The 13,940-nt window shown below is 32.7% G+C and overlaps 1 protein-coding gene across 2 annotated transcripts; it reads right to left on the minus strand.

Moving 5' to 3' along the window:
* Positions 1-767: 767 nt before the first annotated feature.
* On the minus strand, positions 768-8,040 carry LOC132760161 (D-beta-hydroxybutyrate dehydrogenase-like). 2 transcript variants are annotated; one of them, XM_060752077.1, is made up of 9 exons: positions 7,866-8,040; positions 5,954-6,120; positions 5,005-5,129; positions 4,517-4,639; positions 3,580-3,683; positions 3,069-3,141; positions 2,563-2,624; positions 1,729-1,782; positions 768-955 (listed from the first exon to the last, which is right to left on the minus strand). In XM_060752077.1, the coding sequence occupies exons 2-9, from the start codon at positions 6,106-6,108 to the stop codon at positions 863-865; spliced, it is 789 nt and encodes a 262-aa protein (XP_060608060.1). In that variant the 5' UTR covers positions 6,109-6,120; positions 7,866-8,040; the 3' UTR covers positions 768-862. The 2 variants fall into 2 exon arrangements, with proteins under 2 accessions (XP_060608060.1, XP_060608059.1); XM_060752076.1 differs by lacking the exon at positions 7,866-8,040 and adding an exon at positions 6,834-6,942.
* Positions 8,041-13,940: the final 5,900 nt, after the last annotated feature.

Raw genomic sequence — 13,940 nt, forward strand, 5'->3', positions numbered from 1 at the left:
ATTTGAAACCAATAACATAGATATATTTACTACTTAAAATGTGTCTAATATTTGAATCAAATTTGATATATTTATTGCTAAATAGGTGTCTTTATTAGAATCAAATTTCATATATTTAGCGCTAAAAATGTGTCTTATATTTCAACTGAATTAAAATAGATATACATAGTGCTAAAAAGGTGTCTAATATTTCAATCAAATTAGAAATATTTTGTACTAAAAAGGCGTCTAATATTTTAATCAAGCTAGAGTGCTAAATAGGTGTCTGTACTTGAATTCAATTACATTTATTTAGCACTAAAACGTGCCTTATATTTCAACTGAATCAAATTAGATATACTTAGTGCTAAGAGGTTGTCTTATATTTCAATCAAATAGGATATATTTAATGCTAAATAGGAGTCTTTATTTGAATTCAAGTAGATATATTTAGTGCTAACAATATCAATTAAATTAGATGAATTAAGTGCTTAATAGTTGTCTTATGTTTGAATAAGATAAGTTATATTTGAGAAAATCCTATCTCTTTGTGTGTTAGTTTGTGTTTTACGTCACACCGACACAGTAAAGGTCATATGACGAAGTTCCAGTTTTACGGGTGGTGGAAGACCTCAGGTTCCTTCCGCGCATTTTTTCAGGCATGAACGGGCAGTGGGAAGAACCACCGACGTTCCATCCTATCTCCTCGCTGTACCAATATGGGGAAAACACAGAATAGTGTATATTTCAGTGACGTATTAACATATATAAAACGCAGGACTCCAAAAGTCATTCCAAAGTTTAATGCATGATAGTCATGTAGAATTGAAAATGAAACAAACTTAAGCTAGGCCGAGCATCTAAATGTTAAACTTTGAACTCCTCATTGCGCTGTATAACCTCCATCAATACTTATTGCAGAACCAGTTGTGCTGGCTGCGTCGTCACTGCATAGATAGAGAACAAGTCCAGATACCTATAAATATAGAACAGCAGTTTCAATTGCGATGTAATTGTGATTAATTCCGCCAAGAAAATATTTATATAGAAATGCAGTGGGGGTTAAATAAAAAAACTTGTAAACTTAACATACCCTTAAGAAATAAATGCTTATCCTAAGAAGGATAATAAACATGCGTTGATTTAGAAAATGTTTGCAATAATTTTAATAAATAAATGTATTCTAGTACAAGTTTGTTAGACACAACGTGTCTGTCCGCATAATATTTCATATTTGATTTATACAGTTCTAAGTTTTACTTTCTAATGTGCTACCGTTTATTAGGACTCATGAGCAGCCAACTTAACAGAACGTGGCGGCTGGGCAGTGTTTCGTTGGCCAGAAACAGAAAGCATATTAAGTTAAATTTATTTCCCGCGCAGTATAACAACGTTTTGGTATTATAGAAATAGCATATTAGCAACCAGAAAACTGAAAAAATAAACCACCCCAAGGCGTAGCCTCGGGTGTAATTTCACTTCAAGGAATGCTTATATATTTATCCTGAGATACACGTGTTATTTTTTATTACACGGAATGAACATTTTAATATTATAGTAAAACATTTAATTATGCGAGGTAGCTCCAGTAAAGAGAACTAGAACATTACGTTGTCTTAAGTCTATATAGATAACTCGCCCCTGTGGAATATTGCAAAACATATATGCAATAGATCGAAAATGTATCATGTTGCCTCACATTAGGCTATGTAATACAAAGTTTACGTGAGGTATAATATAATTGTTTACCTGTTCAACAGTTACTGGCTTCTTACTTGGATGGACACTTCCAAAAAATTCGTTCTGTGGATAAAATAAAAACTTTAAACACATGACTTATATATATTTCTTTCAAACAAACCCTAGCTGCAGTGAAGTTGCACCTTTTTAAATTAAAATTAAATTTCATTTATTTAGTTCCTGATTTACTCATTATGATAATACTCTACGTCTTATACTGTCATTGTGTGTAAGAGAGAAATGGAATCCCCTAGAAACGTCAAAACGGCAAAATTGTAAATTCTGCAGAATCGGTTTGATTCGGCCTGTTCACGGACAACACTGGCAACTGCAAGGTTACGTCCATATTGCCCTAAGCATTTAAGCATGTAATTGTAAACTTTTGAATTTAGAAATAACTGCAGATGTACAAATACCGCGCTAGAACCTTTCGTGCCATTCTATAAAAGCGGCAAATGATCCCCAAATTTAAATTGCATGTAAATTACTTTGCTACATTTAAGGTTCTACTATTAAAGTAGACCCGAAATACCACTTGGTATATATTGTTTGCGTTATAAATCGGATCATAAGATGTTAGAGACAAGTGAAACGAAATTTTGGAAGATATATCTAAAGTTTGTTACACCCGGGTTTAGCCAAAATACTTAGTTTTTTACACCGGAGGTTAGCCAAAATCATCTTTCTTGTTTCGTCGCCATATGAAATAAATATCCAAAGAAAACAAACAAGCAAAATTTCATAGCTTCACACCGAAAACGAAATATATAACATACACTTTTATTAAAGAAAAAGAAAACAATAAGATTAGAAAAGTGGATGTTTATATGTTGAGATATTTACCCTTTTCTGCTCAAAAGACTTCTCCTCTTTTTCCGCCATCACATGAATTTGTTTAGTTACAACTAAAATAAATAAGGTTAAAACAAATAAACTATTTATGTACAAAGATATTACTGTACTTGTTTTCCGTTGCGATAGTTAAAGGCTAATTTAGCTAAAAAAGCGACAGTTTTTATTTCTCAAAAACTTTTAATTTTGGTGGTTAATATATGTGTTATTTATATGAGAAATATAAATAATGCTAAATAGCAAAATTATGAATATCAAACCCAACAAGGAAGAGTGGCAGACGATAAACGCACCCCCCCCCCGTCATACACACACACGACACAGCAACACAGAACTACCGACAAGGGGCCCAGCAGGTCACCCCACCAACCAGGATTGTTTGAGTTGCTTTCCTACTCATGGTAAAGTCTTTTTGCGTTTAAATCTTTTTTATACTTATTTCCCTCAATGAACTTTTTAAAAGTACATAACATTTGGAAAAGAATGACGTTACTTACGGTCTGTTTCCACATAACCAGGACATATTGCATTACATGTTATACCATATTCAGCTGTCTCTAAAGCTGTACCCTGTAAATTAAAAAGCAGAAATAAGCTAAACACCGTGTTCAATGTCATTGTAAGATGATAGAATATTCTTGATAAGAAAATATTTCGAGAGTTTTATATTAAACACATTTTAGTATGTATTGACAAAGGTTACACCAGTATTAATTATGAAACATGCTACTCAATGACATATTAAAACACGGTATCACAATAATCATTATAACTTCGGGTACATTTGTTTTGCAAACGCATGCAAATTTGTTGTCCCATACGAATGGGCGACTGCATTGTTTACAAAAAAAGAATTACCTAAAGATCTTAAGTTTTTGACTGTATATCACCGGACTTATTCCAAGAACAGAGTACAAACGTAGACATTTCAAATAAAATGGCTGGTCATACTCCCTCCTCAATATGTAATAAATGTAAAACAAATATGTTTGGAATAAAGCGACTTACCTTTGCTAGACCTATAAGAGCAGCTTTTACAGCACTGTATGGTGTTTTTCCTGGTGTACTTATTAACCCCATCTGGGAGGATGTATTAACTATTCTACCCCATCCTATAAATAAATGGTATCTTTTAAATATTATCATCAAAGAAGTATTACCGGTAGTTATGTCATAAATGAAAATTTAGAATTCTTGCATAAGGCAAAAGTGGATGAAATCAGACTCGGTTTGTTTGTTTCTTTGTTTGTTTCTTTGTCTGTTTGTTTCTTTGTTTGTATCCGTTGTTGTTTTTCCGCCGATTTTCAACACGTTTCAGGCCATATCTCGGCTGTCTCTCCACATTATCGGTTATCCCGGATAACTTTTATAATAATTACTAATTTCTTCGCAAGTGACTTCCAACTTGTTTCATATGATATCTGAATCATCGGTCATAGACAAATAATCATTAGACTCAATGACAATGTCAACGCGCAAAATTTTACGTCTTATCCAAGGATTGAACCATCGACCCCTGTATTAAAAATCCAATGCTCCTCCTATTGAGTTAAGCGAGCGAACATGCTTTATGTGATTAAGCCTGAACATAGACAGTAATACCAACTGAAACAAAGCTCAATGTAGAGAAAACAGAATCCCAAGAGGACAATTAAATGGAGGCTGCAACATTTCAATTTCTGCCGTTTTGGGCGTTCTTTAGTGAATCTGATTTTCTCTATTTTATTTTACTTATGTTAAAATGTTATTGCTATCTATTGTTATTATGAAGTTTATGTTTAAATTATTTATGCAAAACATTCCAAGCACAGTATTAATTTATCTCAGTAATTGCTTATGAATTAGCATAAGTATCAACTGTTAATCATACAAACAATTACAATTAGATATACATGTAATAAACAATGATTACTTAGGTAAATATGAGTATTTGCAATTAAATTACCTTTCTTTTTCATGTAAGGTACGAAATATTTTATCAATAAGAACGATGCTGTGAGGTGAACAGCCACCATTTTATTCCAAATGTCTATAGGATATTCGTCTATACTACATACATGCTGAAAACCTGAAAATATGTTACCATATACATACCATGTACAGTTTTTATTGTGACAGGATGAAAGCATATAAAAATAATGTCACATTTTTGTATAATTGTCGGCCAAACAAAACTAAGGGAAAGTTGACGACGAACAAATAGCAAAAACGTGACACTCAAATTGTTAAATTTTCAACTGCGAAGCTGGCGATATTAAGCGCTTGATGAAAGCTTATATTCAAATACAAAGAAAAATACCCAATAAGTTATTTTATCTTTTTTTAATCTTTTATACATTTTCAGAATGACGACGTACCTTTTATCTGCATAATAAATATAGAAATCATCATGATCATCATCATCAACAACAACAACATCAACAAAAGGTATACCTGCATTGTTTATAAGTATATCAATTCCTTCTGGATATATAGCAGTTATATCTTTACACAATTTCATCATGTCTTCCTCTTTTGTAAAATCTCCTCCCACGTATGAACAGCGAACCTTATAATTTCTACAAGACAATTGATAATACTTTTAAAGTAAAATCCATAATTTCGTAAAAGGTTCCAAGCAATACCAGGGGTCAGAACAACCCCACCTGCTGGAGCTGAGAGATGCATAGACTCCAAAAATTCAAATCCATTTAGTCGCCTCTTACAATCACACATGGTTAAACGACGGCCTCAACTCGTAAAGGCAACCCCTCAACCACAATGGGCATGTATGTGATGTAGACGTGTGTTGTTCTATTTACGACCCGGAACTCTTTCTTAAGTAATGAAAAAAGCAATAAAAGAAAAATGAAATGACTTGATTTGATAGGCAATATGAAGTGTAAAATCTTGCATGACAACAATCACCGGCTCTTAAAAATTGTTGTGTTTTTTTTTCAAACAATATAAATGATCCCGAAGGACCAGAAGAAAAATATTAAGTTTTAAACAAGATTCAAACTGCTATTTTTAAGAAATACTTATTAATAGTAACAAATCTAGAAAAGGGATCGTCCCTGAAAATGAGTCTCTGTATGAGAGATAATGCGAAAGTGCAACATCTCTCACGCCCTTATAGCAAGAGCTTGAGCGGAACTCAATTAAATGTTTTGCGTTTGTTCCTATTAACTTGTTTGCTTGTAAACGTTTTGGTTCAGTTGCATAGAGTATGACATACTTTTTAACTTATAAAAGATATCTCAACAGTTTATTGTGTGCAAACTGTTTTACTCCCTGCATTGTATGAGAAACGTAAGATGTTTAATTTGTATTAGTATTATATCTAAATAATTGAAATGTAAATTTAAATATAAAGTAAGAGTTTGTTTAAAGAAATGTTTACTTAAATTCGTCGAGAATTTTGTCTATAGCCTCTTGTTCTGCAATTCCAGTAATAATGACGTCATGACCAGATAAGGCAAACCGACGTGAAATTGCTAGTCCAATTCCGCTGGTGGACCCTGTTACCAAAGCAACTCGTCGCTGACCACTAGACATCTTTTCATAAACCTTCAAAAGAAAGCTTTGATTTCCATATGTCGTGATAGTATAGAATAAGAATGGGGTGTTTGGAAACAAGTGCATATTGTAATTCATTTTTTTATGTTCACAACAAAATATTCACAACAAAATAACAAGACAAGTTGTCGGTTTATCTTACGATTAGTTAACAAAACTGTATACATTAAGACATCAGTTGCAGTAGTATGGTTTAAATTCATTCATATCACTTTAATGTTTACTTTAAACGTGACTATGAATATTTAGTTATCTATATAGTATAATACTGTTTGATATATATTACACAATGGCAAATCATTTATAGTGCAGATGTATTTTCAAACATAACGCAGGTGTTTCATATAAGCTTTAGAGCTTTCTAGACAATCCTGAATGTAATTAATGCATTGTAATTTTGTTTTAAAAATGTGGAAGAGCTATAAATATTGTTTAAACCAAAGCAGTAAAACGGGATTATCAGTACGTGTACATGTAGTATATTTATAAATTTCAAATTAGTATCTTTGTTAATGAAGTTTGTAATTTAAAGCGTCTAAATTCACCGACACAGCGTGCCGTTAAAACGATTTTTAAACCTGCCTCCGATATGAAATTCTTTAGCCTGTGTATTTTTAAATCAATTTCACGGTTTAACAAGAGATTTAGTGATTAACTGATACTACAATTTAAACTAAATCATTATTTCGCTCTAAATACCTTACCTTTGTGTTTAACAATTATTTAAAGTGTCCTATTGAAATCCGAGATACAAATCTAACTACCTTATTCAAACATATACCTGCGCCCGGGTTTGATAAAGATGTAAGGCTAGATATGTGGTATTTGTTTGTTTCTATATGTGATTCAATAGCTGGATGGATGGATGGATGGATGGATGGATGGATGGATGGATGATTACATCGATGTTTTCAGCCTTTCACTAATTGTAACAAATAAGTTTTAATAGTAGAAAAGGTATAATAAACCCTTTATATTTTTTCCGTATAACACATGATATTTTGTTTAAAATCTTGTGTTTAATGTTATTTGTAAATCAGCTTAATTATAAGCATTATCAATTTCAATAACTGTGTGGTATGTTAGGATGCCACAATGATGGACAAAAGAACTGAAACAAAAACACAACAAAACAATTTACAATTATGTTTGGCCTATAAATATTTTTATCTAACACCAGCAAGGGTCAACATTATCTCCGTTATATAGGTATGGAGCATAATTACATAGTACTAGTGGCATGCTCTTAATACATGCATGATATATTTTTTTTGCCTGCATATGTTTTAAACGTTTGAATTAACAACAGTTTTTTATCTATTTTTTATTTGAACTAAAAAATGCATTTTAAAGGGAACTCGTTAAGAAATTTTGACTTAACGGGGGCTTGATTTCTTTGTGTTATGTATATAATAATAATTTGATACACATGAAACATACATAAACTTCGATTTGGATTATTTTTTACTTATTGTTATGAAAATGTTCGGGTAGGTACTTTCGTCTTTAAACTTAATGTAAAATACAATTGAACATAGCCAACAGAAAGAAAGATATTTAGAATAAGTTTCGCATGAAAACCGGGCACGCCTTTACATGAACAAGAGTTTCCTTCTACAACTCAAAGATGGAAAGTCTCCATTAAGTCTCTACAATGGAATTGTTCAGTCACACCTCAAGAATCCCTTTACATTTGTTAACAGTGAAAGTGTCAAGAATAGAACTAAAGACATCACCTTGATCTCCGTCGGAACCCACGGTACACATTAAGTATATACTGGTAGACGGTAAATAGCCTGGGTTATAAAGATTGCACCTAGATAAGATAACGACACATCATATTTCTAAGTTTAGAAAGTGATACATAACACATTACATCAAATACAATAACAATGTCTAGTATTTCCATCCTCACTCTCTTGTTTATCACCACCTCACGCGCTGACGAATTTCACTCGATCTTTGATAATTTCACATATTTACGGCGCCGATACGATATAAACTTGTATATTAATATAAGATGTGTATACCAACTAACCAGCTTTTTTTATAACGTTGTCATCTGTATGTCTAGCTCGAGTAAAGTAAATGGGTGACATATTAAAGATACTGTGACAAACCGTTTCAATAAAGATACTGTATGTGTTTTAATCGTGATGTTTGATCAGGTTTAAGAAATCAGGTAAATGTACTTTTATGAATGATAATGTCGCTGAAGCGCCAGACTTTCCAATCTGATCATGGACACAAAACTGGCTCAACGGTAGTATTGTTTTGCAAGGACTAGTGGTTGGCAATTAAAGCGATACCAACAACTGCAGTTTGTTCTCTCCGGAGAAATATCATCTCTTAGTAGTATCCAACATATATGCCTCCAACATGGTGTTTCCCTTCAATGGCTGGACTGACTGAAAAACGCTTGCTTTTCACCTTTTATTTGCGAATCCGGCTGAGTCAATGTTAAGAAAATAGTTGTTAGTAATTATAGAATGACAAATAATATGACATGAAGGAATAGGATGAATGAAAATTTAAAGAAAAAAAATATGGAGAAATGAAAAGGATGATTATTTATGGTTAGGGATATATGATATAACATAATAAGCTACACGTTAAACTATAGAACGACACAATACATTCGAAATTTACTTTAAACATGTCGGCATACAACCCTCGTCGCATCAATTAAACATAATAACTTTATATATGATATAACTATAATATATGATATAACATAATAAGCTACACGTTAAACTATAGAACGACACAATACATTCGAAAATTACTTTAAACATGTCGGCATATAACCCTCGTCACATCAATTAAACATAATAACTAGTATATTAATTTAACGGAAATCAGGTAAAATATGCTGAAATTTAGTTTTAGGACGAAACAACTGCAGATACGGTAAAGATAACAACAAATATTGATTAAATCTCATGCAATGGAATTAACTTACAAACGGTGTCGGTCTATATACTTAAATCTTGAAACTTCAACCTTCTCTAAACATATTTACGCGGTGTCAGTCCGTCAGGTATTTTCATCATAATACTGCAAAAATCATACATTTTTTACTCAGCCACTTACTTTTTCTCAAACCTTCATTCTCTAGCAAACAAGGTATTCTAAACCAATTAAAAGTATGTTGCTATATCAAAGTGGGTTGCCAGTCGAGCATTCTTGAAGATTTGTTTTATATTGTTGCAATGTTGCTTCTGCCAAATAACATAAGAAAAACAAAACAACAATTCTGAAGGTATAAAGACATTTCATAAATCCATGCACTTAGGACTTTACTTCGTAATGCACCTGTAAAACATTGCTAAAAAACCCGGACTACTGAATCATAAATATATTTGTTAGATAACAACTGTAACTATATCAAATATATATGATGGCTATGTCTGTGGTAGAAATACTTTTGATAGTCCATTAGTAAAGAGAACGCGACAAATTCAGTTTGAGTGTACCGGTTGCTGTTGTCAATTTCGAAGGAGATGCGGCAAGAATGAAGTCAGAAGCTGCTCGATTGGTACAGATTAATGTTAATATTCCTAGCTAGTGTGGTCTTGTCTTTGAACTGCATAATTCACTTTTAACATCCAGGTTTGCCAACAAACAAAAGGGATACATTTGTACTTTATGTGTTAGAGCGCATTTGGGGAATTTCTCTCGCTGTTGACCGTTTTCTTGAACCAAATATTTCCCACATGTTCAGATATTGTTGGGAATACACTGATATTATGTCAAGAGTGAACTCTTTTCTGAATATCTTGGTGTACCATGAACAGTTCATTGATTGTTTTTTCTGCGTTTTACGCCGATTTTTACACATTGTTTAGTCATATCTCGACGGCCGATCCTCCCTCCCAACCGGTTTCCCTGTACAAAATATATATTTCTGGGCAAGTGATGGACTACAAACATTGCATAATTTCTGAATCACTGGTGTGGGACAAATGACAATCTCGGAGAAATAACGTCTCGTCCGAAGATCGGTCTGGCGACGTATTGGCTAATCGGAGGCCCTTTCTACATAGCTTACCCAGGGGGCGAGCCAGTTCAGTTCATGGACTAAAGTGGTAACAGCAAGCTAATGTCCTAACCCTCTAGCATCGGTAAAGCAATATTGAACATGTATATATGACAATAGTGAAACTGGAATTTATATCAACACATCTACATGTGTTCATACGGTAGTGATACTGACAATGTCGTGCCATTACATGAAAAGTGGCTTAAAATCCCTAGATAAAGAATGCGTGTGTCAAAATAAGAACAAAGCCAAAAGCAAAATACCTAAAGAAAAAATAGGCAACATATCCTTAGGGTGATTCTAATTTACTCAATAAGGAATAATGGAACAACCTAATAAGAAAATGAACAGGTATAAATAACCGAAACACGACGATTATGTTGTGTTTTTTTTACATTTCAGAAATCGATCATGTATGGAAATGGATATCCTGTTTGAATTGAGCATGTTATTTTTACAATTCAAAATTGTGAAAAATTCGTTATATAAACGAGGTTTGAAAGTGTCCTATTTTCTTTCACACTCCTGCAAACACAAAAACGCCCTTGTCTTCACTTATATCTAGACTTATGTCTGCAATGATGAAAAGACGCTGAAGCTGCTAGACTAGAGGCACCGTTTGGTGTTGTATAGAAAAAGCACATGTTCTCACATTAAACATTTATTGTACTTATATAACAGAAAGCTATCTTATAAATGTACTCAGTTCAACAAGATCACATTATTCCCCATTACAAATGGGCGAAACGTTGAATATGTATATAGTTTTATATTTTACGTTGTATATATTTTGCCTCGCCAAAACCAACGCAAACATGACGGCGACTTTCCCTTCTGGGCATCTACTTAGTTTGCGAAAACTTTGTCCATACAACAAGTTCTGTCATTCGGCTCCTCTTAAGGTAAGTTGACATACCTAATTGTTAAAGTCAAGATATATTTATCAACCAATTTTTTACAAAAGCAGTTCCTTATAACTTTTTTTAAAAGCTATTATATGTTTATCAAAAATAATATCATTTATTACGTTTGATGGCGTGATATGTTTGCAAAATTGTCATGATGTTTGCATAAGGATGTTGTGATTTTAATTATGCTTATGAAACAATTTTCAAACATCGAAGAATATGTAAAATGTGTACTGCAAATATTTGTACATATTTTATGTAATCATTAAAATATATACATTTATTTCTTATTGAAAAAATTGACTAAATCTTTTAAGAAAATAAATTTCTTATAACCTCCCTTTATTTACATGTAATGTTTAAATCGGTAATATCTTTATAAATAATGCTATTTGGATCTTACAAATTTGATAAATTTTAATTTGAGCATCAAACTTATGATATAAACCATAACAAATTGTGTTACAGGATCTTTAAGTGAAAAACAAGCATGGATTAAAACTGACAGTAGAAAAGTTTAGAATTAATAAAATAAAAATTCTTAGTAAATGGTCAATGCTAAGAGACAAATCTGGGAAAAACACAAAGTTTATTAGTATATTTTTTTGATACGTCAATATGATTATTATGCAATTTTCAAATTAATTATTTAATAACATTTTATAGGAAATTCAGGATGAATCTTACGAGCCTTGCTGTGAGGTCTGCTCCTGTGAAAGCGATTGTTTTGATATTGGAAGTTGCTGTCCTGACATGACATTGGCAGGGCTTTCTAGCCCTAAGTACCGTTGCAGGCATCTTTTCCATTTTGGAAAAAACATTGTTATGAATGAACAATTCTGGAGTAATAGCTGGTATCATGTCATTGATGGTTGTCCTGATTCTGAAAAAGCTCTAGCCTACCAAAGATGTAACAAGCCAATAGAGGTACAGGATTTTGTGATTGTTATTGATACACAGACAGGTAATGTTTACAAAAATAAACATTGTGCCGAATGTAACAATATCACGAACTATGAAAAGTTAAAACTACAAATTGACTGTATGAATCCGTTTGTCTTGACAACTTTCAAAACGCATGATGAGAGAGAACAGTATGTAATGGAAAATTGTTCCTTGAGGTCATATCCGCCAGACAGACGTGTTGGCCTTTCGTATTGCATACCAGAATCAAGTGTAATATCAACATGTAATACTTCAGGTACTTGGGATATCTATGACAAAGATATTGAAAGAGGTTGTTTGGTTAACAGTTATGACCAGAATAAGATTTTTAAGCGTTTCTATTCGAGTTATATACAATATTATGCAAACGTTTATTGCTTTCTGTGTAATGTAGATTCCAAAAAGCACAAAATTGATGTTTGTGAACTTCCAGATGAAAGTGCTGATGATAAATCTGGTCGTGTTTCTTTTAGTTTTATAATTGATACAAGTGAATGGGAAAACGATAACGGTTTGACAGAACAAAAGATGTGTTCCGAATTGCAAGTATGGGACCCGTTCATGGTGAGTGAATAGTATGTTCAGCATAGAATGGTCTTTTTATTTATAAAACTACAATTGATTTTAACAAAAACGTTTTAACTACTAAAATTTTTTTAGAGTAAATTCAGCATATAATGGTCTTTTTATTTTTGGTCTTAACAAGAACGTTTAGCTACTTAAGTTTACTTGTTTGTATCTGAAATCATTTTCTTTTGAGCCATCGATTGGGCGTGATTATGCTTTCTTATTTGAATGTATTTTCAGGGTATCTGCAAACAACTTTTATGTCCTATTGGACACATTCCGGTCTACGGAAAGTGCAAAGGACTCTTTAGTAATATAGATGGTTACACGATAGCTGTACATTTCGAGGTAACGATTCAGTACGGGAATATCACCGACAGCACAATTCTGTTACATGTCCTGCAGAAACGTATTGTTAGAGAACTAGGAGACATTCAGTGTGGAATATGTAAATCATCCTTATTTTGGGGCAAAAATTCAACATCGCAAATTTTCTTAAGACATGAAGCTTTTGCGAAAGACGGATGTCCTTATGATGCTTTGTTAGAGAGGATAAGGAAAATAGCTATCAATGGGAAAATGCATCTGCAGTTTAAGTATAAGGACCAGAATGTTCGCATAGTACTGCCAATTATTTTTGAAGACATCGATCACACTACTGGATTCAAAGCTCTTGATGAGAGGACTGCTTTCTTCTGCAGAAGTGCATACACAATAGATGAAACAATTTTATCATATTGCCCAGCAATACTACTGTCTCATGACGAAGCAAGCCAATATGGGCTGAATAAATTACAAGATACAGACATGAACACTACGGTCAAAGTGTGTCTGGAAAGTTACTTTTCGGCAAGACAACAGAATATAGCAGCGGATACACTAGATAACTTCACATTCTACATTATATATACTTTGTGTTTAATAGCATTTGCCTATTTGTAGAAACCTCAATGTTTATATATATATAAGAGGTATTCAGTACGGTATCCCGTTAGGGACACACATAACTCGAAACTTTGAAAACATGAAATTACGCCGGTGATAAGTCTAAAAGAGACCACGATGGTAAAAAGTGAAAGGTACGATGATGAACAGTTAAAAGTACGATGGTAAAAAGTATATATAACAAGCTACTATGTTAAAATCTCAGTATAATTTCGTGTTTTCACCATCGAACATTCGACTTTTACTATTCTGGTTTCGTTGCTTCGTTTTTCCGACTTTTCGTCATTAAATTTTCACTTTTTCATCATCGTATAGTTTACTTTTCACCATCGTTGTTTCGTTAATTCGACTTTTCAGCATTGCACTTTCGAGTTTTCATCATCGTGATTACACTTTTTTACCAT

This window comes from Ruditapes philippinarum, unplaced genomic scaffold (assembly GCF_026571515.1).
Source record: "Ruditapes philippinarum isolate M1 unplaced genomic scaffold, ASM2657151v2 ctg68_1_1_1_1, whole genome shotgun sequence".
Lineage (NCBI taxonomy): Eukaryota > Metazoa > Mollusca > Bivalvia > Venerida > Veneridae > Ruditapes > Ruditapes philippinarum.